At 33.4% G+C, this 26,404-nt stretch overlaps 4 protein-coding genes and 1 long non-coding RNA gene across 16 annotated transcripts; 3 read left to right on the top strand and 2 right to left on the bottom strand.

Moving 5' to 3' along the window:
• The first annotated feature begins 2 nt into the window (after positions 1–2).
• LOC138187046 (uncharacterized) lies at positions 3–3,206 on the top strand. 2 transcript variants are annotated; one of them, XR_011175071.1, is made up of 5 exons: positions 5–365; positions 899–1,012; positions 1,622–1,790; positions 2,644–3,075; positions 3,155–3,206. It is a non-coding gene; the product is annotated as an uncharacterized LOC138187046 (long non-coding RNA). The 2 variants fall into 2 exon arrangements; XR_011175072.1 differs by lacking the exon at positions 2,644–3,075 and having other exon boundaries at positions 3–365.
• A 3,960-nt stretch (positions 3,207–7,166) lies between these two features.
• LOC138187294 (putative histone-lysine N-methyltransferase 1) lies at positions 7,167–9,717 on the bottom strand. Its single transcript, XM_069127927.1, has 2 exons — positions 9,538–9,717; positions 7,167–9,375 (listed from the first exon to the last, which is right to left on the bottom strand). Exons 1-2 carry the CDS (start codon positions 9,568–9,570, stop codon positions 7,210–7,212), a joined length of 2,199 nt encoding a protein of 732 aa, XP_068984028.1. The 5' UTR covers positions 9,571–9,717; the 3' UTR covers positions 7,167–7,209.
• Positions 9,718–9,827: 110 nt separating this feature from the next.
• LOC138187295 (protein dj-1beta) lies at positions 9,828–10,970 on the bottom strand. The gene is made up of 4 exons (XM_069127928.1): positions 10,757–10,970; positions 10,366–10,524; positions 10,114–10,303; positions 9,828–10,049 (listed from the first exon to the last, which is right to left on the bottom strand). Exons 1-4 carry the CDS (start codon positions 10,937–10,939, stop codon positions 9,928–9,930), a joined length of 654 nt encoding a protein of 217 aa, XP_068984029.1. The 5' UTR covers positions 10,940–10,970; the 3' UTR covers positions 9,828–9,927.
• Positions 10,971–11,666: 696 nt separating this feature from the next.
• On the top strand, positions 11,667–24,613 carry LOC138187292 (arginine-glutamic acid dipeptide repeats protein). 11 transcript variants are annotated; one of them, XR_011175146.1, is made up of 9 exons: positions 11,668–11,905; positions 12,933–13,074; positions 14,822–15,181; positions 15,311–15,391; positions 15,468–18,873; positions 19,678–19,956; positions 21,658–21,856; positions 21,952–22,417; positions 22,515–23,756. XR_011175146.1 is itself a non-coding variant. In XM_069127918.1 (9 exons), the coding sequence occupies exons 2-8, from the start codon at positions 13,027–13,029 to the stop codon at positions 22,016–22,018; spliced, it is 4,440 nt and encodes a 1,479-aa protein (XP_068984019.1). In that variant the 5' UTR covers positions 11,668–11,905; positions 12,933–13,026; the 3' UTR covers positions 22,019–22,020; positions 24,479–24,497. The 11 variants fall into 11 exon arrangements, 10 of the variants coding, with proteins under 10 accessions (XP_068984021.1, XP_068984019.1, XP_068984018.1 ...); XM_069127918.1 differs by lacking the exon at positions 22,515–23,756 and adding an exon at positions 24,479–24,497 and having other exon boundaries at positions 21,952–22,020; XM_069127920.1 differs by lacking the exons at positions 21,952–22,417; positions 22,515–23,756 and adding an exon at positions 24,479–24,613 and having other exon boundaries at positions 11,667–11,905.
• Positions 24,614–24,663: 50 nt separating this feature from the next.
• Positions 24,664–25,915, top strand: LOC138187296 (transcription factor 15). The gene is made up of 3 exons (XM_069127930.1): positions 24,664–24,803; positions 25,140–25,488; positions 25,730–25,915. The coding sequence occupies exons 1-3, from the start codon at positions 24,727–24,729 to the stop codon at positions 25,766–25,768; spliced, it is 465 nt and encodes a 154-aa protein (XP_068984031.1). The 5' UTR covers positions 24,664–24,726; the 3' UTR covers positions 25,769–25,915.
• Positions 25,916–26,404: the final 489 nt, after the last annotated feature.

Below are 26,404 nucleotides of genomic sequence, written 5' to 3' on the forward strand. Positions count from 1 at the left end.
CCTCTCGGTCTAGCTATCGACGATCGCTCACTTTTCTCGCGGCAGAACTTACCAATAGATCGCACACCGATACATATTTAACTCCTTTTCCTGTGGCGACACGTGACTTACGTCAAATCGACGAACTAATTTCGCAAATGGGAGCAGGTGAAAACACGATTATTTGAACAAATCAAGAGCACGTACAGCAACTTACGAAAGTATTCGAACTCTTGTAGAAATCTTTTACCACTATATTCTGTGTGTTATACGAAACATCTTGAAATTTCAGTAACAGTGTAGTGAGACCGGTTATCACGGTTATATTGGTACAGCTTGAAATAAATCTGAAAATGTGCATGGAAGCCACAACGTATTTAGTGGAAGTACGTATTTTGTAAAAATCACAAAAGTATTTAGATTAGTATTAATAGAAATTTGTTTTATCTAGTAAATATCATAATAAATACTCTACTTTGAATATCTCATATATTTTTGCATATTATATGCATTGTGTACATTCTTGCACCTTCAAATTTCCTATAAATACAGTGGCTACTAAAAATGTTTACACATAATCGTATTCATTGCAACATTTATGTAGTGATTAACTAGGTCCAAGTATATTAAATAGCATGTCATTTATTAATATTTTCATTACGATTACAAAAATTTGATACTACGAAAATGAAATATAGAATCTGACAAAAAATGGCTTGACTGAAAAATAAGGCTATGTTACTTACTTTTTGTAGCCACTGTCTATAAAAATCTGCAATTTATTAATAAACCTAAATATCCAGTACGATCATCTTTAACACTTATTACATGTTTTAAATGACTATTTATGTTTTATATTAATATTTTACTAAATATATGTTTGTAGTAACTATTTTGTAACTTCTATATATATTTTCAGATCAGTTTCAGATTTAATAAATATAATAGAGACTATCACGTCTCATTAGAGCAATAATAAAATTTCGAAATGTTTTATATAACACCTATAATGTATACATAAAAATTTTTTATAGTAAGTGTACAAATATTTTCGTCAGTTTTAATTTTGTTTAGATTTTGCTGATATCACTTCACTGACGTCAATAAGTCTGTGAGATGGAAATTCATTCACTCGATCGTTTCATGCATCATACAGCACGCGCGATACTGTTCGATAAAGAAATGCCTTTCACTTACATATATCCGGAAGCTTGGCAATGATATTTTATTAATACACTACTTATTGATTTTACTGATACATTGTATATTTCATTGAAATAATTTGTTATCTTGTAATATCATGTAATTTCGTAATAAAATAAGATAAGGATAATAATCGAAATTTATATATCATTAATTAAAATTAATTGTTGATATAAATCATATATTGTTATTTCGGAAATATAAGAGAGATGAAAGCTATTTACTTATAAAAAGCATAAAAAAGTTCTTAAACTATTTACCTCATTATTATACAGAATTATATATTTCATCAAAATAATTTGTTGCTTCATAATGAGAGGAAAAAATAATGTAATAGAAGAAAGTTATATGTGATTAATTAAAAAAGAGAGAAAAATCGTTGATGTAAATCATATACCGGTGAAGAACTTGTATTTAGAGATTATTATTTATTTTCTAGTTTCACAACGTTCCACGTAAAAGATGAATTACGATAGCAACTGCAAATTACGAGTAGCTGCAATGCATTGACAAGTACTCGGAGATGCAAATTAACATCTACTCGTTAATGAAAATTTCGCATAGTTGTTCATATACGATGAGATTATTTCGCGTTTTCAACAACAGAGGTAATGCATTTAGCTTATTGTAAAACCTGTTTTTTTCTTTTATTCTGTGAAACATTTTATTTTGTCTCGACAAAAATAAATGTCAATCGACGATGTTCACAGATGATTTGTTAGATTAAACATATAATTGATTTAGTGCTTAATCACTTAAATCACTTTGCGTTATTCTGAGATCCGATTTTATCTTAAAGTCGTTTTTATATAATTGTGTTGATATAATTATATAATTTATAAAATTATTTTACCTTAATACATATTTGATATAATTTCTTTTTAATATTTTTTTATTTCCATCATTTTCTATACTGCAATATATTGTTTTACATCTTTCCTCGTGCGTTATTATTTAGAACACACATTCATTTCTTACAAACAAGACAGTAGCGCGTGGTTTGAAGGCCTAATTCTATTTTGGCACTTAAATATCCAAGCTTATCGTTTAATATCCACAATATCTTCCTTGTCAACTACAACTCAAAATACTTTTCAAATTGATATATTTTTGCTCGTAATTGCGGCTTTTCGAATATTAATGGCGATTTAATAATGATAAGGGATTGTCAATAAGGATTAGTTTTGCACGTGATGGCAATTAACACAAAACGCTCAAATAATAATAATAACAAGAATAGATACTAAGAGTGTTTATTGCTGCAAAATTTTAAATTGACGCAACTTGAACGCTCAAAAATTTTGTGTAAACTTGGTCTAGACAAAAAAGGAGCCTATTTAATAGATTTAAAATATTTCGGGAATTACTTCTTTATATGAACGTCGAATTTTAGTTTCTACTATTTGGCGAATAAATAGGCCGAATGTATGATATGTAAATAACCATATATTTTTCATTTAGAAATGGGTGTAATAAAATAGAGCAAGCATACAGTCTGAGATATATTTATCAAACAGCGATATTTCAGATAAAAAGATATGTGAATAATATCACGAAAATGCCTGATAATAACATTGTTACGTGGCGTGCTCATCAGCAGAGACATCCTCAACATGATCGCTTATCTCGAGACACACAGTCTAACATGAGCCACTGTCATTTGCGGTAATCTTACCGGTTGCTGATTTTAATTTCGAAAATTATTGACCATAATATGTTATTTTCCGACATCCGTGTTATTATATCATGTCATAAAATCTTGCCGCAACTAATGGCCAATAATTCTTGAAAATCAAAAAGTAAAGGAAAAATAAATATTTATTTATTGCTATTTCACTAATCCTTACGATTAATAAATAATATAATGGCGCTAAAAATGTAGTTACTTTATAGGTTAGTGAACTTAAAATAGCGAAAAATCATAATTTATGAAACTAATAATTCCTATAAAGTTAATTTTTTCTGCTTTTAGATAAAAAATGAGGATTGGAGAAATATTTTGGAAGTATGGGTTTTGAATTATACAGGGTGGCTGGTAACTGGTGGTACAAGCGGAAAGGGGGTGATCCTACACGAAAAAAGAAGTCGAAAATATAGAATAAAAAATAAAAAAAATTTTTTTTTTTTAATTTTTCTATCTAAATCTACAGATCCGTTATAACGAGGCGTGATAAAGTGTATGCGTACCGATCGAAAATTCAAAGTCGATTTTCTCGAAAACAAAGCCTCAAACGAAAAATTTTTATTCTATATTTTCGACTTCTTTTTTCGCGTAGAATCACCCCCTTTCCGCTTGTACCACCAGTTACCAACCACCCTGTATAATGTACAATATAATATAAAAATAAAACTTTTAATCAATCAAATGAAGATATTTATAAAGATCACAATCAATCGAGAGAAGATTGCGACAGTGCTCCGATCTTAAACGTTTTCTAAACAAAAATAAATATTTTTTGACGAATGCGTATCTGCATTGCATACCCTTATAAGATTACTGTCTCGTTTGCACCTTAATCAGTCAAGCTTATCGAATGTCTCTTTAAATTTATATATGGCGCAATTTATATTTGCAGGTACAACAAAACAGTGAACTAAATGAGCTCGAATCAATAATGAAGCACATCTGCACATACTTTAGACATTTGTTTTATTAGAACAAATATAAGGTTCATAAATTACCACATTGAAAACATTCTTGAAAATCATCAGTATACGTCTGGAAAGCTACAAATTACTCTCTAATTAGAAAACGCTGTAAAAAACTCTGACTGTAATTTAAAATTCTTATTATTCTATTTGAAATCTTACGTAAGTACATAATTATATGGAATTTTTTGCCATACTGAGGGCGAGATTAGAAATCAAACTTCGTTTAACATAAAATTTATCGATGGAATGGAATATGAATTATTGGAAAATCTACCTACAGAAAAACACTTTTCAGATCAGTTATAAGATTAAAAATTTGTATTTCTTTAGAAATTTTCAAATCAATAATGAAAAAAGGAAGCGAAGAAGTAATTTATCACAATTCAAAGTACAATGAATAGGAATTAGCTCTGAAATCATTATTTCCACTCTTCGCGTCGATGATGTTTGTTGCTTTCTTATCATAAGATCAGATATCTGCATTACTTTCTGGTTTAACTACCGGATCGTGTAATCGCAAATTAATTTTCATTTACGTGTTTTCACCCGCATGCTCATATGCTGGATGATTTTATTGTAACGCAGGTATCTGCCTCACGAAACTAATGCGAGTAAATTGCACTTCATAATCACACGATCGTACGCCTAGATGCCTACCATCGGATAATCAGGGCATATCAAGGTTGATCCAATAGATCCCCATTGGCGTACATGCGGGTTGTATTATAAAGATCTCACTTATGAAGATTCTGCATCATCAGTCCTACGCTTGTGATCGGCGAGGGCTGATATCCAGGCTAATGTCAGTGAAATTAAGATCATTGCTGATGCAAGTCTGTACCTTCAAGTGTCCTCGAAGTATTTAATCGCCTATATTATTTCCAAATTTCACTAGTTATCTCTCTTTCAACGTAATTTGCATTAAATAAAAAATATTTAGATAGTTCCATTGAAAAGTATTTAATCTAATATCGCAAAATACATCCTCGACAGTATTTTTTAAATAACAAATTTTTCGCAAAAAAAACATATTATCCATTTCTAAATGCGCTAAAAAGTATGAAATAATTTCTTTTTTATTTATATTATATTCGGACACATTCGCACCCACTTACTTACAATACAACATATTCAATATATTGCAACCTTTTCGAAGACGGCGCAAAATGCCGTGAAATGTTTCTAGTTTACCAATACTTGAGGTCTATATTAATAAATTTCAACCTGTTTATCTTTATATGATTCAAATTTCAACAAATTTATATTTGATTGCATTAAATTGCGATATATTATAGCACAATGTCACCAAGAACATGTTTTAATAATGGCCAAATTGGTAAGCGCCGCTTGTATCCGAGCGGATACAAATTGCACTCAATGTATTAATAGTGGACAGATTAAGGAAATTATGTGTACATCAAGCTAGTCACTAACTTAAGATACAATCATTACAATTATCGATGTTGTATAATTATAAATAGAAACAGATTATATATTAGTAGCATTTTATTTTTGCACCACCTTCGAAAGGGTTGCAATATACATTTAATATGCTGTTTAGTAAGCGAATGAATGACCTTAACCGTTGTTGCATATGTGTTGAAATAGAATATAAATAAAATAGAAATTATTTCATACTTCCTAGCGAATTTCGAAGTCGGTAATATTCTTTTTAGAAAAATTTGTATCTCACATTTATTAGCATAGCGATCAATATTACATAGCTAACGTAGAATGATCTTCATTATCGTTAAGAAGATGGTAATTTATTTTCATCTATTTATTATTTATTTCAATTTTTAATCCTTTTAAACGAATCCGGAGAATAATGTTTTTTTTATGGCGGAAACACGAGTTGAAGCCTATATTGAAAATCACAATCGTCGAACAATTTCCTCATGCAGAGTAAATTACTGAAATAGCGCTCGCAGGCTGCTGCTTTGAATGCAGTACACGAGGAAGGAGTAATTCTAGAGGACCATTGCATACAATAAAATCAGCCAAGGAATCACGAGTTATGTTGGGACGAAACATATCAATTTCTGATGGTTTGATAAACGACGCAATGGAAATCGTAAATGAATTTACATGGTCAGCACTTCGAAGAAATCAGCTAGAAGTGGGAAAATTGCCGAAGTATTGTACTTACATAATTTGACGGTGAATCCATTGCAAGCAGATTCAAAGATACTGATAGCTACATTTCAATATCTCCAGTGGTAACAACGAAGGTTATGGAGAAATTGAGCGAAGAATATTACCCTTAATTCTAAGTTGGACAGTAACGGTATATAAATTACAAGAAACTACACTAAATAGAGTAATTGATCTTGGCAAAAAAAATTTCGCCAAGATCTACGTTGCTCTTAGCCGTGTAAAAAATTTGGACAACTGCCCAATCTTATCGCTTCCACCGACGAGTTTGTGAAGAAACTATCAGACACAATGAAATAAAATGGGTGAATAATAATAGGTCATTTGCAATAACAATAGTTCACAGTAAACAAATTGGAAAAATTTTGTAATCGGTGAATTAGTCCTACAAGATACTGAAGGTTTCATCCCGATAATCCAATTCAGAGAGTAATCGACGAACATTAAAATTAGATTTTTGCAAAAAAGATAGTTTACAATAAACAAATCCAAACATTTTTTTGGCGAGACCAGTGGGAGAACATGTCCTACGAGATACAAAAGGAATCATTCCGATTGGTCAAACCGTTTCGTAGAAATCGGTGAACATACATGAAAAAGAAAACGAGGAAGAAAATTACTTATCAAATTAAAACACCTCCCTTTTTTTCTGAAGTCAGTATAAAAATAATGCTGATAATTACCGATCGACCGATTTACGATTGAAGATTGTAATGATATTCAGTAGCAGATAACAGGAATGAGAATTCTCTTGGTCAAAGCTATCATTTATGTCAGTAAAACAACGTTTATCTGGAAGTTAATGAATAGAGAATCTTGAACTATGAGATAAGAATGCATGGAATATTTAATGCTACAATGATACAACAGTTAATTTTAGTATCCTGTTTCTAATTGTCTGTTTCGTATTAGTGAAATATACTTGAATATGTAAATTCATACTCATAATTTTATTAACATGTTTTATATTATTATGTTGAAGAATTTCTGCGTTTGCAATATTCTGTTTAAAGTAAAAAAATATATTTATTCTTTTATGTACAAAAGTTGAAGTATATAGTATTTACAAGTACCTTATTTCTGCAATAGCATGTAAGTAACGCAATGTAAATGTATGTAGATATAAAATCTTTCAAAACTTTTCGATTTAACAATATTTGTTATTTTAACAGCGATTTTCAACGAACTGTTAAATTGTCCGCGACATTGTGCCAACGATGTTTAATTTTTATTACTGTAATTGCTGAAAATGATGTCCATATCTAACTGAGATAACATTTCGTCGTCAGAGTCATTTTCGGTATCGCGAGATATATCACACATAGATTTTGAAGTTCCGAGAAGCTCTTTTTCTGCCAACTTATCAGGTATTTTCGGTGAATCTAATGTAGCTGTAGATGCAGGATTTTCTGGAAGTGTTAGTGTATCAGCATTTTTAAACTGCAGTAATTTAGATCGTATAAAAAGAGAAGAACGTTCCACTTCTTTATGACAAGCTGGAGAAACAGTTTTTTCTGGGCATTTATCAATACCTATTTTTTCAAACAACATATCATTTAATTTGTCAGACTCAGTTCGTTTAAGAGAGGTATTTGCTGCTGTTGAATGCTCAGCATTTGTTTGTAAAATTTTGAAATTACGAGAAAAGAATTTTTTCTCATTTATATCTGGAGTAGATCTTTTCAAAGATCTTAATAAATTTTTAGCTCTTTCTATATCATCATTCTGTATGTTATCCTTTTGTTTTGTTAGTGACAGTTTAGATTTTTGTTTCTTACTTTCTTCCTTTGCATGCTCTAAATTTTTAGACATTGAAGTATTAAAATTCTTTTCAGTTTGTGTGTCTGTAATTTTATTGAAAGACACTGAAAAAGATACATCAGTGTCAAAATCCATTGGTTCGTCTGTATTTTCGTCTATTTCGTTCGAATTTGTAGAGAAACTTGAATCTTTTTTAGTAACACTTTCTATATTCTTTCTGATATATATTGGCTTTTTATTATTACTATTGTTTTTCTCAATAAACTGACTATCACCTTTCGATGGGTGTGCCTCCAAAGCTGTTGCAGAAATGCAATTTGCTTTCTCTTTTCCTTCTGTCTTCATTCTACCATCTGAAATATTTCCAAAAATTGCTTTCATGTACTCTGTACGTTCTATTGTGCCTTCACTAGTATAAATTGCTAACAAACTGGAGGGTGAAATTAGAATTTGATATTTATTCAAAACAAAAGTTCCAGAAGTTCTTAAAAGGCCTACATCATGTAATAGTACAACAACATTAGGTTCTAACAAATCAGGATATTTAAGTGGTATATCTTTATGTACAATACCATGAATTTTATCCGTGAAATCTTTCAAAACAATAGGGGGATTATCATGACTATAGTCTATATGTTCTATTATTCCTGCCAAAAATTCAACTTTTGTACTATTGAAACCATTCATATTTGCTGTTTGTTTAGTAGTAGCAATATCATGACCTTTCAGAAAATTATCTGGTAAATCACCCAACATTAATTGCCAAGGACCTTCTGTAAATAGATTTTTTGTATTTTGAGAACAATATTCAGATAGATTACTTGAATCAGTCTCTTTTTTTGTCATCTCACTTTCTTCCAAACTATTTAAATATGAAATACATGATATATTAGTGTCTATATCATCTGGTAATAATCCAGCTGGACCAGGAAATTTTCTGATTAATGTCATCTTCTTATTAGACTCTATTTGTGGTTTAAATATAGGTAAATAGTTTTTTGTAATATCATTTTTGGCTTGTATATTGTCTATAGGGTTCTGCTTTAACACATTACACAGTAACTGTTTCTTTGAATTCTCAAACAAAGATGGTTTAGAATTATCATTATTTGATCTATTTTCAGTTTTAGAAGTAGTCTTAGAGATTTGACATTTTTGTTCATTATTGAATACTGTATTTTCTAACTTTTCATTAATTTTTGGTATAGCTTTTTTTAACTTTAAATTCTTTGTATTATTTTCTACCACTTTATCCTGTATATTTTTGTTTTTGAGTATTCCAAGTACTAAATTTTTCCTAGGTAATTGATTATTTTTACAGCTTTGTACTTGATTCACAGAGGTGTTTGATGAAGTATTATCACATAAATTTTTCAAATCACTGAACGCATCTTTAAATTCATTCTTATTAAATATTTCAAGAATTAAATTCTTTCTTGAGTCTTTATTTTCATCACATTTCTCTGTACTTTTATTTGTGGTATTTTCTTTCCATGATATATCACGGTCAAATGAAACAATTGAATCATCATTTAGATCTATTTTACGTTTTTTAGGTTCACTTTCTTGGTTGTCCTTTTGAGAATAATAATCATTTATTTTCTCATCCACGTCATTCAAGAAATCCTAAAAATATACATTAAAAGATTATTTGTGTAATTACTTCGTTATTTTATGGTCTATCTGATATGGTATCTCATAAGGACAAATAATATTTTATTTAGAACATTTTTTACAATTATTTCACAAAACTTATAAAATTTGACACAAAAAATGCTTTTAATTTACCTGATCAAGATCCCAATCATCACTCTCAAACATTTTTCTCAAACATCAGTTTTGTTTTAATATATTTTTAATTTATAGAACATTTGTCTTTTCAATAATTAGTAACATATATACATTAGTTTGTATCGACACGTGTAAAATGTCAAATATTTGAATCATTGACTATGTAATAATGAAGATGTTAAATTTTCGATAAATTTGATTAAAATGGCAACCGTATGGGCGGGTATTTTGAATGGAAATACATTTAGTTACTGAATTTATGCAAAATGGAAAATAATATACCATAATTACAATATATATTAATTTATTATTATTATTTATTATCCATTATGAATAACATATGCATATAATATACATAACACGCTTATGCAAGGGTTAAATTGATTTTTACTCTGTATACAACATAGCTTTTGCTACATTATCTGCTGTTTGTTTGTCAATCAATTTTTCAGCAATAACTAAGCCAAAAGCAAATGCAGTTGCTGGGCCTCTGCTAGTAATCAAATTACCTAAAATGTATATAAATAAAATATTTGTTGCATAGCAAGTAGAACTTTATGAATAGATGCATACCATCAGTTACAACTTTATCTTCCAAATATTTATAATAATCTGTCAATTGATCTTTCATTGCAGGATATGATGTGACTTGTTTTCCTTTTGCAATACCATGAGCCTTTAATGCAGTTGGTGCAGCACAAATAGCAGCAATAAGTCTGTTTTCTTGTTCTTGTTGTTGTAGCAACTTTCCTACTTCTGCAGACTATACAAAGCAAAGAAAAGATAATTAATATATGTTCAAACATAAGCATTAATTTTACTTACATCTGCAAATGCCTTTGAACCACCTAAACCGCCAGGCAATATTACAACATCATATTTTTGATTAACCGCATCTTGAAGTTTTGCATCAACACATATTTTCACATCACGGCTGCATTTGACACATGAGCTCTCAGTAAGACCAGCAATAGTAACATCAACCTAAAAATACAATTTTTAGTAACAAAAGATTGCATAGAGTTTTTTTTCACAAATAATGATCTATAAATTAAATTAATATTTCATGTACTGACATTAATGAGAAAAATGTTATTTTATTAAGTACTATACATTTAAGTACATTTATTAAGTACTACATTTAAGAGAAAATTTGCGTGTTAAAATCTAAAACGCAAATATGTAGTTTAAGGTTATATGTAATAAAAAAACCTACTCCAGCTCGACGTAAGACATCCGTTGTTATTACGGCTTCCATTTCTTCAGAGCCATCAGCTATTAACAAAAGTGCTGACTTTTTACCCATGTTTGCAGTATATTTTATTTGATTCAATAGAATTATCGGAAATTTGCAATTCAATCGTACAAAATGTGAAAGAGCACAGCACAATACTGACATGTATAACTAGATGTTGATAATGAGAGAAGGGATCATTGGCGCTATTGGTACTCTATTGTTAAATATAATAGTCTAATTTTAAATAAACTTTCTCATTATTATATTTTTTCTATTTTAAAGGTAGTAAAAAGGTAGTACAAAATAAAAATTCGAAAATCATTTCTGTAAATAATTTCTTTATATTTAAATTTCTATAATTAAATGATAATTTGTTTTATAAAATGTAGGAAAGTATTGTTTCATTTATTTTAATAATGTTACACAGGGAAGAAAATACAACAGTCAGTTCAGCTGATTACATATTTATCTATTTTATAAGTAGTGAAAAGATACTACAAAATTAAACTTAAAAAAAAGCATTTCTTCAAATTTCCCATAAATATATAAAAATGCGCAGTTTACTTATAACCCATAACCTGTAACGTTGAATTCTTTAATATTATTAATTATCAAATAATTATATAAGACGTGAGAGGCCTAAGGTCATATTTAAAAAAATCTACATCTAACATTTGCAATTTTTAACATTAAAAAAATTGTCTTCGAAAGATTTCAAATTGTACATTCAAATTAAGTTTTCTTTACATATATTAAATATTCCTTCAATTTTTTTGTGATATAATTCTCTACTCTCTGTGATAGAACAGAATACAATAATTTTTCAAATTTTTAAATTGCCACCGAAAAAGTATTGTGAAAAGGAAACGAAGGAATACGCGGAATCGGAACGCACCCCCACAGAAGAAAAACGAAACAAAACGCAGTACAAGATGGCTGCGTTTGGGTGTTGTGGCTACTGATTTGTGTAAGATTATTCTGTAGTGTTCGATGGTTAATTAGTAGTGAATCTTAAAATATTCATCGGTCATTCATCGGTGTGAATCGCAGTTGTGTATAACGCTTACGTGTGGAAGGTAGTTGCGTTGGGGGAACAATGCAAGCACGTCGTTGAAACATTAATCACGGGTGAGTTTGCCTTGAAATTTTATGGCTTTTCACTTTATTTTAACGATTCTCCCGGAAGTCCGGCAGGACGAGGTGCGATGTGACGAAAAATTCTATCACGTAACCTATAATCTATGGAAACGGGATTCGATAATTAATTTACCGCTCGAACACGATGTTCCTGTTCCTTTTTCGTATTTTCTGCATATATGACGAAATTGTGTAAATAGTTAGTTTTTTTCTCTCTGTATTCTCACATTGCACGTCGATGAGTCAATGAAAAATTTTACAATGTCCATCGCTCCTTGGCACGCTTTAATCGCGTTACGATGACGATAAGCGTCTCGATTTTATATGTAAAACTCATTTATACCAACTATACCGCTTTCACCGTGACTCAAGACCACTTAAAGAAAGTAGAGATATATATTGTAATTGCTAGTGTGTTAAGATGGGTTATTGAAAGAGGATTTGGTTTCCTTTTTGTAAATCATGAGATTGTGAACATACGGCATTTTTCACTATTGTATACATGAGACGGTTGATTTTTTCAGGATTTTGTTCATGTATATATACACACACACATATATATGTATATGTACTTTCATTAATTTCAATTGTGTTGTATAAATTTATACTTTGTTCAGGTGTTGATGAAACAAGTCATTGGATGTAATTTTTCAAATAAACATTTGATAGTTATATTTTATTCCTTTTGTAGGGTACTTTCCATATTGATATCTTGTAGTTCAGAAATATTTTAGTTGTACTTGAGACAAGAAATGGTAGAGCCATTAGGGAGCTGAACGTGCATAGGATAAGGTGCTTCAAAAGAAAATGACAAATGACGTTATAAAAACTTACTTGTATCTTTAAGGTATTATTTGCATAATGTAGCTATTACTTTGAGGAAAATAAAATATAATGCCATAATAACTGACATCATAATAGAAAAAAGGGTCATTAATTAAAAAAAAAAGAGGAAGCATGTTAGCAGTACTTTTTCTTAAACAGTTATTATAAATATACTGATAGAATGACTATATAGTTCAGGGGGTGGATGATAGGAATTTACTGAAAATCCAAGATAGAAGCCACTTGAAACGCTGGAGAAAGACGGTGGAGCTTCGGAGGAGGAGGAGATGTCTGCCGGCACCCAGGGCGAGATTCGGGTTGGCCCTTCGCACCAGGTTTGCCATATACCTTGAAAACCTTTTTTGCTACTTAGCTATATTGCACAATGTACCTAACTCAAGGCTTGTTCTCCTGAAATGTGTATTCTGAATGTATAGATAAGGCAGAGTTCATCATTGAAGCACCAGGTAATTGTGACACCATTTTTTTCACAATACCTAATATATTCAATGGTAATTGCTCCTCATTTATGTATTTCACTCTTCCCTTATATGTAACTAAAATTAGGGTGATATTCAAGTTATTTGTTACTTACATTGTCAGGTATGTGTATATTCAAGAGTTGTTGAAGGACTTATAGTTTTAAACAACTTTGTATGAAACAGAGATGTTTGAAACTGTGTTATTAGTAACAATATGTACGTATTAATTGATAATATGTGTGAATTAAATAAGCAAAACAAGTAATTTTTAAGCTAATAGTTATTCGTGAATGTAAGAAATGCTTACTTTATACACTGAAAATTTTGTTTTCAAAATAGATTATCATATGTATATCAGGTGTCATTAATAATTCATAAACATTGTTTATGCATACTATAAATATTTTAGTACCCAATTAGTTTACATATCTTTAGAAAAAACTAAAAATGAAGATATACTTGCGTAGTTCTTATAAGAATGTATAATTATTTTGCAATGCTATTCAGTGTAGTCATCATATTATTTTCAAGAATTGTTAAAGTGCATGGCGTGTACTTAGTTACAGGTTTAGAATAATTGAAACACCAGTGTTTTCTTAGTGCTTGAAATTCATATTCATAGGAAGAATTTTTATTCAGAAGTTGCAGTCTTAATATCTATCTTATATTTATACACATTGAAAGAAAAGATTGTAGAGTTGAACATTATATGGCACAAATACCTACCTATTCCTTATACAGCTTTGTTGTATGCCGATGGTTCAAATAACAATGATAGTTATTCTTTAAGTCACAATTATAATTTTTTACTTGCTTAACAGTACAGCCACAACACTTAAATCACATCGCAAGTATTATCCCTGAGTTTGCTACTGTTGTTGGAAGACCCTAAGTATGATGAAAGTTATTATGTCAGAGCATTCTAACAATAATATTATAGGATAATATTGTATAAGTGTAAGATTATATTTATAGTGGTTTTCAGTCACGGTGAAATTATAAAATATTTTATTTTTATGTAATAACCCATTGGTTACTTGAACCATCTACGAAATATTAAAGTTAGGAACTTTGTGAACAAGTATTTAGTCGTAGAATAATCATTTTATCACAATTTCTTCTCATCTTGTAAATGTCATCTTGTTACATTTGTTTGTGAAATAATTGTTTTTCATTCATTAGCTATGATTTTCTCAATTCATGTTCATCTGCTCACATTAGAAAATATGTTACAGTGAATGTGTTTTTTGTTCGAGTGGAGATTAACTTGTAGCTTTAATTTATATACACATGAACATGACTAATTGTTGTTAAACGGTACCAAGTCTCAACACGTGTATATAATAATTATATGTTACCTTTTTAACTTGTCTTGTTTCTCATGCTTATATATATACGTATATTTATAATCATTAGTTTGTACACAAATATAAAAGTACTCACGCTACTTCTCGTACCAGTATTGTAACAAACGGAACAGAATGGAAAAAAATTATACTGGCTCGTGTAGTTTCGAAAAGCAAGCCGGAGTATAGGTGCGTACAACTAACTCGCTTTGGCATTGGTGCTAACCACGCACAATCCCGAATTTTGGGTACAGGAATTGGTTTCTTGTCAGGCCCGTTTGCCTGAGTATCGGCCGGGTATACCTCCTGGAGAGCTGCTTCCTGATCCAGAGTTTTCTAAAGAACGAGAGGAGCTAAGATGGATTCCAGCTATGGCATTGGACGGGGATCTTCTGATGTACTTAAGGGCAGCTCGATCTATGGCTGCGTTTGCTGGTATGTGTGATGGAGGATCCCCGGATGACGGTTGTGTGGCTGCTTCCCGTGACGACACGACTATCAATGCTCTGGATATCTTGCACGACTCTGGCTATGATCCAGGAAGAGCATTGCAAGCTTTGGTTAAATGTCCTGTACCTAAAGGCATCGATAAAAAGTGGTCTGAGGAGGAAACTGTAAGTAGAAGTGACTAAATCTGGAAAATTGATTAAGTAGTTTCTTTATCGTGATTGTACGTATGTGATCTCATAATTGGAAAGGAAAGATCAGACTTCCATTTAATTGGTCATCGATCTGTCCTATAGAAACGCTTCGTCAAAGGACTTCGGCAATTTGGAAAAAATTTCTCAAGAATCAGAAAGGATCTCTTACCTCATAAAGACACGGTAATGAAATTTGAGAGAAACTAAAGTGAGACTCGAGAGAATAGGTAGCAAAGCTTCTTTCTTCCTTTACTTTTAGCCGGAATTGGTTGAATTCTACTATTTATGGAAGAAAACACCAGGAGCGAATAATAACCGACCTCATCGAAGAAGACGACAGGGTTCGCTTAGGAGAATTCGTAACACGCGAAACTCACGTGCTGGCACTCCCAAAGAAGAGGTGCCAACTCCACCCAAAGATACTCCACCAGCTAACGTCAATCAGAAGGAGCCTGTCTCAGAACCGGAAACTGTACCTGTTGGGACACCTGCGAGCAATAATCCTGGTGGGGAAATTAGTTCCGTAACAGAAGACGATAACTCGGAAGAAGATAGTGATTCCAGAGACACAAATACTAACGGAGCAACGCATTCGTGTCAACATTGTTTTTCGACTAATTCGAAGGATTATCAGGTAGCTGGCAAGGACAGGTTATTGCTTTGTACGGAATGCAGGACACATTTGAAGAAGACCGGAGAACTACCGCCTGCGCCACCATATCTGTTCCGCCCTGTGCCTGCGGAATCACCAGATAGCCCAGGGAGAATGCGTACAAGAAACAAGGCCAAGGAAACGCCTAGACCTGCAAGACCACGACGTACAGGAGGAACGGATACTCCTGATCAGGAAAAGCAGCAGCAACAGCAACAGACGCCAGACAAGAATAAGAAAAAATCTAGTAAGCCAGAGACGCCGAAGAAAGGTCAAAAACGACCTCAGACGGATGAAGTGGACGAGGACAAGGAGTCTCAGAAGCGAAAACGTCCTGGTGAACGTCCTGAGAGTCCCTCGGAGTCTCTCACGACCGATAGCAACTCTCTCATGGATGAACCTGAAAGGGAAGGAGAAGGTGATACGAATGAAAATCAACCTACTCCTGTTACAGTGCCAACTGAAGAGCCTGTTAGTCCAGCAGTAACCACACCGGAAGAGCCTTCTGAACCAACTCCAGTTTCTACCCCCGTACCAACGCCTATACAGACTTTACCAATTTCTGTTCCTGTTATCCACACCTTGGAAAAGAAACCGTTATTGGAAGAATCAGTAGAAACGAAGGATCAAATAGAAGATGTTCCTTTAGCTATGAATCAGCCATTAAAGTTGGAACCTATGCCAATAGAACCAGCCATGTCACCATCTAACGAAGATATGAAGGAGCCCGAACAGCAGCTGAATTTGACCACGTCGCAGTCGTTAAATATGAACGATATGAGTCAAAATATGCCACGTAATTTGTCACAGTCGATGCAGAACAGTGGTATTTGTGCTTCGACTGGTTCGCAGGGCATGCAGAACTCGCAGATCATGTCTCCAACGCACCAAGGACTGCCCCTGAATATGCAGTACACACCCAATGTTCCTCCTGTTCAGAATGTGCCGCAAAACTTATCACAGAGTATGCAGATGCCGCCGAACATACCGCAGAATATGTCAAATGCGCAAAACATGGGACCAACGCAAAACCTTCGAGCACACGGTGAGAACCTGTCAAGTACGCAAAATATGCCTCAAAGCATACCGGGACCACCATTGAACCTCAATATCTCGCAAAGCATACCAACGAACATGACGCAGATTCCTCAGATGCCGAGTTCGCCACAACCACTTGGCTTAACCGTCATGTCTTCTGAAAACAGAATGTCCGAGCGAATTTCCGACGACAGACTACCTCCGGAACGGATTAGAGATAGTAGGATACCTGATAGAATACCAGAGAGGATACCAGAAAGACCAGAAAATAACGAGCCTGAGAGGAATGAATCAAATAATCTGTTCCAACCCATTCAGTCAAGTGGAATGTTATCCATGGAGAAACCGTCGCCGATGTACAATTTAGCTGGAACGCCACCGATGGAGCCTCAAAATTTGAAGATCAAGCAAGAGATTATTCCTCCTGAGCCAGATCCGCTTCAAAGTTTAAAGGAAGTCAAAGTTCCTGGTTTTCAGTCTGGTTTTCCTGGTCCGAGTTTGGAGAATATTAAAAAAGATCCAGATAGTTCCAGCAAACCACCAACACCTAGCAAGCACTCCATACCAAGCAGTCAGCCTGTTCCTCAAATACAATCTGTGGCAGCTTCCCCAACGCCGACTCTTCCACCACCACCTACATCTATTCCACAACCCGTGATGCATCCAGCCCAGCAACCAAGTCCTCATATGGCTCATCCATTCCACCCACACCATCCCTTGATGCATCACTCATTATTTACCGCCATGCATCCGTATCATCCTCATGCTTACCCAGGTTATGCTCCAGTTGGTGCTTATCCCTCGTTTCCACCATATCCTTACGGTGTTCCCCACGCAATCCCACCTCCATCCCCACAAAGGAGTCAAGAAAGTACAACTATGATGACGGCACATCATTCAAGCACGAGTTCCAGTGTGACAACGAGAGAAGAAGGAGAGAATCTCATCGCGACGCATCATCACTCTTCTACAATGCATCAAGCCACAGCTCTGCATCACGACAAACTGTTGACCATCTCCTCTCACAGTTCTCATAGTCACTCTTCGTCGCACAGTTCACATAATACTCAACGTAAGCCATCGCTAGTTCCAACCACATGTCTGACATCCAGTAGCTCAGCGCATCATCACCATAGACCGCCGCAATCTCAGCCTCCAGTCGCTCCTGAACCTAAAATAGAACCTGACCTCGTAGAACAAGAACAAGAAGAACCCCCAAGCCCACGAGGCCCATCTCCAGAGCCTCGAATTGAAGATTCTGAATGTCACAGATCACAATCCGCCATATTTCTACGACATTGGAACCGAGGCGAGAACAACTCTTGCACTAGAACAGATCTAATGTTCAAACCTGTCCCAGATTCAAAGTTAGCAAGAAAGAGAGAGGAAAGGTCGAGGAAGCAGGCTGAGAGGGAAAGAGAAGAACGTGATAGAGCTGCGGCACAACAAGCTAGGAAAATGACCACGCCTGAGAAGCAGCCAGAAACATGTAAGCCGCCTAGTCGTGGGCCTCTTGAGCCTGTCGTGTCTCCGTATGACAGATATGCTGCAAGACCGGGATCCTACGCTGATACTCCTGCTTTGAGACAGTTGTCCGAGTACGCTCGGCCACACGCTGCATTTTCACCTGCTAGACATCCTGCGCCACCAGATCCGATGTTACATTACATGTATAGTCCTGCTGCCCGAGAACGCTTAGAACTAGAACATTTAGAACGTGAGAAGAGAGAACGAGAGATAAGAGAATTACGCGAACGAGAATTAAACGATCGACTAAAAGAGGAGCTTCTGAAGGGAACGCCTAGACCTATGCCAGCGCCAGTGGATCCACATTGGTTGGAAATTCATCGACGTTACGCGGCCGCTGGACTCGCTCCTGGACCATCAGGACCTCCTCAGGCTCTCCACCAATTCAGTCTTTATGGAGCACCGCCTGGGCCCAGTCAGTTGGAAAGAGAACGTTTAGAAAGACTAGGTAACGTTAACTCTCTACCAGTAAGGGTCTACCATTCCCCTCGAAATGCGTATCTTTCTTCTCGCATATTGGACTGAACGCAAAATTAACTATGGATGAGTGATTTTAGGCTTTCATGGCCCGGGTTGCTGCTGATCAGGATTTCAGATGTAAGCTGTGACTTTTCAAAATGTTGTTCCAGTATTCTTGGCTGCATTGCAGCTGGCTTTATCATGTCAAGTACAAACTTGAGTAGATGATTACAAATTAGAGTTCATAATCATTTACCATATTAAGGCTATGGTGTTAAATTTTTGATGCAATTAGCTACAATACGGACAAGAAGTCAGAACAACTTTTCAAAAGAATACATTTTATATCCGAGAACCTCGAACAGCGATTATGATTTTGATTTGATTGAGAAAATTGGCGAGATTCGACCGAGTTAAGAATCTAAATCAGCGTTGTCCAAATTACAATCCCAAAACTCATGGAGCTTATATTCTAATATCATAGATATATGATTATTCTGTTGTCAAAGCGAAACAAAATTATTAAAATGACTTCATTCGGTGGACAACGTTAATTTAGGGATAAAGCGAGATAATGATTGTTTTCGAATGTTAGCTGCTTCTTGTGTTTGTTATATAATTACCAAATGATCAAGTAATGATGTAAGACGCAGCTATCGGTCGAAGATCTGACAGAAGAGTGCCGCAAAAAAAATCAAAAAAGAATTCATTGTCGGGAGAATTACTACGTAGCTGGTTAGAATTAAAAGTACGACTGGGACAGTATGTTTGATCGAGGCGCTGTCGGGTTTAGGGATACCGACTGCAGCCGGCGGGGGGCCAGCGGGTGCAGGGGCTGGCCATCCCGTAGCGGCTCATCACCACGGCCAGCTGGACGAGCGACTGGCTCTAGCTGCTGACCCGATGGTCCGGTTGCAGATGGCTGGCATTTCGCCCGAGTATCATGCTCACACTCACGCGCATACGCATGCGCATACGCACTTACACTTACATCCGGGACAGCAGCAGGCCCAGCAACAGGCTCAGCAACAGCAGGAAGCGGCTGCGGCTGCAGCTGGATTCCCCCTGCCTGGTAGGTCCTATAAATCAGGATGTTTGAGTACGCTCCCGCACGATGATCGCTCCTTTCACCGACTATCTCTATAATCTTAGAACCAACAAGGATTTCTTTTATACATACATGTGTATAAATATATCACGATTTTACTTTTGCCCATAAGAGCATAGATATTAGGCTTTCTTGATCTTGATTAAATTTGATAAGTAGATTGCGGATATTTATGCATTTATAGGGAATTTATAGATGTACAGACTTAATATAGAGATATGTATAAAGAATATCCATATTTATATTTATATCATATATTTTATTTCACTTTATATTTTATATATATTATATTTAGAAAGTGGGACAAATTTTTGCATAGGTTCCATTTCTTTAGTTGTGTTCATAACAATATGAATTTGTATAAACATCTCCAGTCTACTGAGAACATTTCTATAATTTGAAAACGTTTACGAGCGATTAGTTCTACAATTGTAATTTAATTTTGTATTGATACAATTGAAAATGTAAAATCAAGCGTAAATTAACATATAAGAATCACATATATTCAATTTTTAAAGTAAGATCGTAAAGTTAGGAGATAATCTTATTAGGTGTATTTTTTGAGTAGTAAGATTTCTCTGAATCTTTATTTTTCTTTTTTGTAAGATAACGAGTCCGTGATCGGTAAAGCGGTCAATTGCGTGTAAGCGTACTGTAACGTGCTTTTCACCTAATCAATTTAATATCAGTCACTCTAACTTAAATGGAAAGCATTCTAACTGCCACCAACAGCTTATATTTTTCATAAAGAAAAAGACAACAAAAATATAGAGAGAAATATAAATTTTTCTCTGCGGCAAAAATTTTTTTTGCATTTTTCTGTCGCTTTTCTCGCTATGCCATATTATATTAACTTGAAACCAGAGCTTTTCGATCATCGAGCGCAGTTTCTGGGTGAAGGTACGATTCATCAATAAAGATTCTATGAGTTTTTAATAGCGTGAATTACCTTTAAGTAAACTGCAATGATTGTGTGTGTGGTACGTGCGTGAATGGGAGTGACACAATGTGTCTGTACTGCACAAACATTTATGATATTTATTATCCATTTATGACAATACTCTTTTAAAAACTGCACATTACTTGCATAATTTATCAACATTACAGCAACATAACGTCTATATGTTTTTATTATCATATCATCCTATTATAACATCTTATCAATGTCATTATATAAATCTATCCAAAATCAACTGATCGTTCAGGATCGTTTAAGAGTAATCATGCAAGTGTAGCATTTGTATTAGTCCTTGGAGTATGAAAGGTGATATTTTGATCTTACAAAATAATTTTGTATTAAATTTGTTTTTATTATATATTACCTGGAAATTAATTTTAAAATTTACTAATTAATTTACTTCTTATTGGTATTTTCATCTATGCTAGATAGTAAAGGTACTTCTGTGTAATATTGCAAGGATTGAATGCAAGATGAAGAAATAAAAGTTGATCCTGTTCTGGGCGACCAGTTAATTTTGGACAGGGAATAAAGAAAGAAGAAAGTTGTTACAGTGCAGCGGCATACGAAACCAAAAATATCGTCCAACAAATCTCACGCTTCATCATGCATGCCCGTCTATCTATAAGTTTTCTCAAGGCTTTATTTATCTTATGAAGGCAACACGATCGTCTTTTACAATTTACTAATGTTTTCTATCTGTACAGCGGCAGCTGGTGCAAATTATCCTCGACCAGGCTTAATGCCCCGTGACCCAGCACTGGCTCTTCATCCCGCGGAACTTCTTGGAAGACCGTACGCGGATATGGCGGCGCATCACGAGCAATTACAACGTCATCTAATGATGGAACGCGATCGATTCCCTCCTCATGCATCGCTTGTTGCACACCACGAGGAATATCTAAGGTTCGTCCTTTGAAATCCATAACAAAGCTATACAATTATACGTATGCTTGATTTAGACGACCAGTGGTATCGGACTAACAAAGGGTGTTTTTTAGACAACAGCGCGAGCGTGAGCTTAAAGTTCGCGCACTGGAAGAAGCTGCACGTGGATCACGCCCTTAAGTGTAATTGTATTTATATATTCTAATGATTATCCTTTATAATTAGGGACGCGACGGTCCTCGTTAGAAACAATTAACGAGTACTCGTCAGGCGGTGATCGAGCACAAGACGTCATGCTTTGCAATTGACAAAAAAAGAGATAAGAAAAAAGGTGCAAGGATAAACAAAAAAAAAAAAAAAAAATAGAAACGATCTGCTCAAGATCGCTGACCTTACGTTTATGATCAAAAATTATTTTTGCGGTTTTTCTTTAAAGTTAAGTAACTAACGAGAATATAAAAACGTAAGGATTGTTACGACGTGTAACTTTTTAGTGTAAATATGACATGATTTAAAGGATAGAGCTGGATTTATCTAGCACTATGGAGGATTGAAATTTATATATATATATAAATATGTGTATGTGTATATATATAAATATATATATATTTATAGAAATATAAATATAAAATATATATATAAATATATATGTATTTCTATATATACATATATATAGCGACCGCTTGACGTGTAAATTTGTTTGAAATTTCTATATATATTATATATATTATCAAAACCACGATATTACCATATGCTCAAACGAGATTCATTTCCGTTTGATTTCATTTCTCACAGCGGTAATAATGCCAAAGTGTTCAGAAGAGAAGTGGTTCACCGTGTTTCTTCTTTTTTGGTTTTTAGCTCTTTCGTGCTTACGTGCAGGAAAGTAAATCGTTGTCCGTTTATTTTACAATTTACAACACTCGATTATGTATCGACGAACACAAATCGTGTTTTCGTGAGACGAATAATAATTTTATAATCTTTAGAGTAGCTTCCCAAACATGTTAACTGTCTGTGCGTCATGAAACAATTCATAAATGATTTTCTCACAGACTTTCCGTGTTTTAGCGTATCATAAGATGTAACTTAAGTTTTAAATAATTATTGTAATTTCTGTGTCGGACAATTTGTATATTTTCTATATGTATCCTTTTAAGATTTTACTCTGAAGACCACGAGCGTTTGATACTAGTTTGATCGAGCGGCTGATTAGTAATTAAAGAACAAAACACAAAAAAATGGTAAAAAAGCAAACTTTGTAACGAAGTGACCAAAGTTAAAAAAGTTTGTAGAAAAATGATGTGAGCGAACGCATAATCTTTCATCGTGTGTAATGTTCACAAAAATATTCTGTATGCACTGTGCAGGCACTGGAAATTAATGCGTGTTTTCAATGAAAGAGAAAAGAGTAAATGCTTAAGAAAAATGATCCTTTATTCTGACGACAATTCGAACATATAAATTTTCTGCTATATAATTAATTCAGTGTAATGTAGTTATTTAATTAAGTAAAATATTTCATAGGAACATCCAGTTTTATCGTATCTTTTTTTTCTCTAATTTCTTCACAAAGAAATATTCGATATCATTTTCAGAATGAAAAAGTATGATTCAGATGTGGAATGACCAATGTACTGTCAATGTCTGCTTGCACTTACGAGACTATAATATATTTTTCCTATATCACCATACAACTATCTGTGAGAGAATTATATACATTTGCGTTAATACAACGTAATCTCAAGCAGACATTTTTTTCTGCATTAATCTGTTACCAGAGAAAATAGGAAAAGTAAATACGTGAAATGGAAAATTTTATCTGATCAGAAGATCAAATCATTGTATAATTTCGTATTACCAGTTTGCCTGTCACTGGATTCCCTGGACAGAAAATAAATGCCTGTCTTATAAAATACACTATTTTTTCGTGTCACGGTAATTTATATCCAACGCTATAATATTCTACGAATTTATAAAAAGGCCAGTCATGAATCAGTCAGAAACTAACATCAGACCTAGCCTAATTAATTTTACACATGGTATTTGTTTTCCTCGCTCTTTCTACCGGTCGTCGGTTGGTTTTTATTGACCGTAATGTGAAACCCAGCCTCCGACCACTTTACGTGGGAGTCATCACATCTATGTATGTTTCTATGTTTGTGTCTGTAGAAGGAAACAAGTGTCACGTTGACCATAACGAAACTATTTCCTATGTTACAAAAGCGCAAACTGTTGAAAGAATATTAGAAAAAATTATTTTCAAGATACCTCTATATATTAATAAGAAGGTAATCATCAAGAGAATTATTGCTAGTACTTAATAGTTTTGGGGGATGCTTTTAGGATGCTTTTTCAATTTCTTTATATTAATATAGCTATTAGTTTACTTAAATTACTCATTTCTGTATTTTTAACTAGCTAATCAATTCTAATTCTGTAATTTATTTAGTTAACAATTTCTTTTTTTGGCTGTTATGCATGATTTGACAAAAATGTTTAATTTCATGTATTCCAATTTTTTAGAAATTGAATACGACTTCAGTAAATGTTACTTTTTACTATTTATATATACATACTTATTTTGTTATGTTTATTTATATTTTCGAAATTATTATTAACGTATTCTGTTTTTACTAGCCAAACATGGTGCAAGTGGCTCGTTCGCCCCTAATCGGATGCACGTGTATTTCACATGTGTATTCTAGTAACGGGAAGGGGTAGGGTGGGGGTTAACGGCAACGCACATCGGGGAAGAGGGAATCCTGGAGGAAACGAAGGAAGCCACAGCGGCTTAGTCATTCATAAACGAACCGCTAGTGTGGTCGGACGCCTCTTTTGAGTTACTGTAGTTATTTAACGATTAACTGATAACGGCACAGTGCAGCATGGCTGCACGAAAGAAAGAGGAATCATCAAAGCAACGTTATCAAGCGAACGCACGTGAAAGGGATCGCACTCATAGGTGAAAATATATCTTTAATCATAAAATAATCATCTTTTTTTCTAAGACATCAAAAATATATTTTTTAAAACATAATAATAAAACAATTAAAATAATGCTTAAAATGTTTATATACTCTGTAAAGATACAATAATACAAACTTAAAAGTTAAATTGCAGAGAATGGGATATTGTACTGTTCAAAGTAATTAGAGGAATAATTATTTAAATAATTTGTTAATGACAAATTAATAAGATAATTAAATTATTATATATGTATTGAATTATAATTGTAAAATAAAAGCTTCTCTAATTACTTTGAGTAGTGTGTAAACGAGATGTTCGTCTTTTGGTTCAGGAGAATATTCAGTTATGAAAAATTCGCGAATACTCTAAGCGAGGGTAAGGAATCCAAACGCGAAATTCAAGAAATCCAATCTTCGCTCTGCAGTGTGAACACGGCTTTCAGTACCTTGAGAACTTTAATACCAACGGAACCTGCGGATAGGAAATTATCAAAAATAGAGACATTGAGATTAGCGAGCAGTTACATCAGCCATTTGGGTGCTGTTCTTGTTGCCGGCCCTATAGATCAACCGTGTTTACGCGTTGAGGATAGCAGCGGACTTTACGGAACAAATTATTGGACTGATTCACAAACAAGGCCGCAAGTCTGCACTTTTTGCCTTGCTATGCACAAAAAATATGTAAGTTAATGATAAATGGCGATGTAACAATAATATAATAACAAGTTACTTTTTATTTACTTAACAAAACTATATATATATATATATATATATATTGTAAAATTCGTTCTTTGTGATAATTTACTATATTATTTCGTAGATGAAAAAAATTATATATTTAGAAAATTTTTTATTTTCATAAAAATAAAATGTCGATCTTGTCAAAAGGATTATAATAACCTATGATTTTTGTAAATTTCAGAACTTAAATATTACTTCAGGAGCAATTTCAAATTATTGAAAGGAGAACATATGTATACTATTTTTGAGAAATCAACATCTATCGACCTAAGCGATGTATGAAGATTAAGATATACATAAATAATTTACTGTACATTTCTTGTATATATACGAATATTATTAAGTTTAATAAAGTTTATATTGTATCTATTAACTCCATCGCGTTTGTTACCCCAGATTTATATGTATATATAAAATTAAAGCTATGACGAATAAATAATATATCATAGCTTGTATTCATATACAGGGAGATAAAGGTGAATTCTTTAACCTATGTATTCAAACATCATTTATTTTTTTCATAACATTTGAACATCGAATATCCGTATAATCGCCAGTGCTACTAGAGTCAAACTAATGTTATAATATTTCATCAAATATATTATTTGACAAAATACCTGCTTTTTTTAAAGTAAAAATTCATCATAAAAGTTACTGAATATATTTCTAGTAGTAATAAATGTGTACAAAATTTATTTATTGGAATATTAATAAAGTTACAGATGGTATAATGATGAGAGCGGTACGGCGGCGAATGTTTCAGTCTTTCGAAGTCAACAATGCTGTGAGGAAGCACATTTTAGTTTTTCTCTCCGTTCTCGTTTCTCGTTTCAATTTCAGTGTTCTTATTCGGTTA

The sequence above is a fragment of the Bombus flavifrons genome, chromosome 14 (genome assembly GCF_040668555.2).
Source record: "Bombus flavifrons isolate JBK064 chromosome 14, iyBomFlav1_principal, whole genome shotgun sequence".
Classification (NCBI taxonomy): Eukaryota; Metazoa; Arthropoda; class Insecta; order Hymenoptera; family Apidae; genus Bombus; species Bombus flavifrons.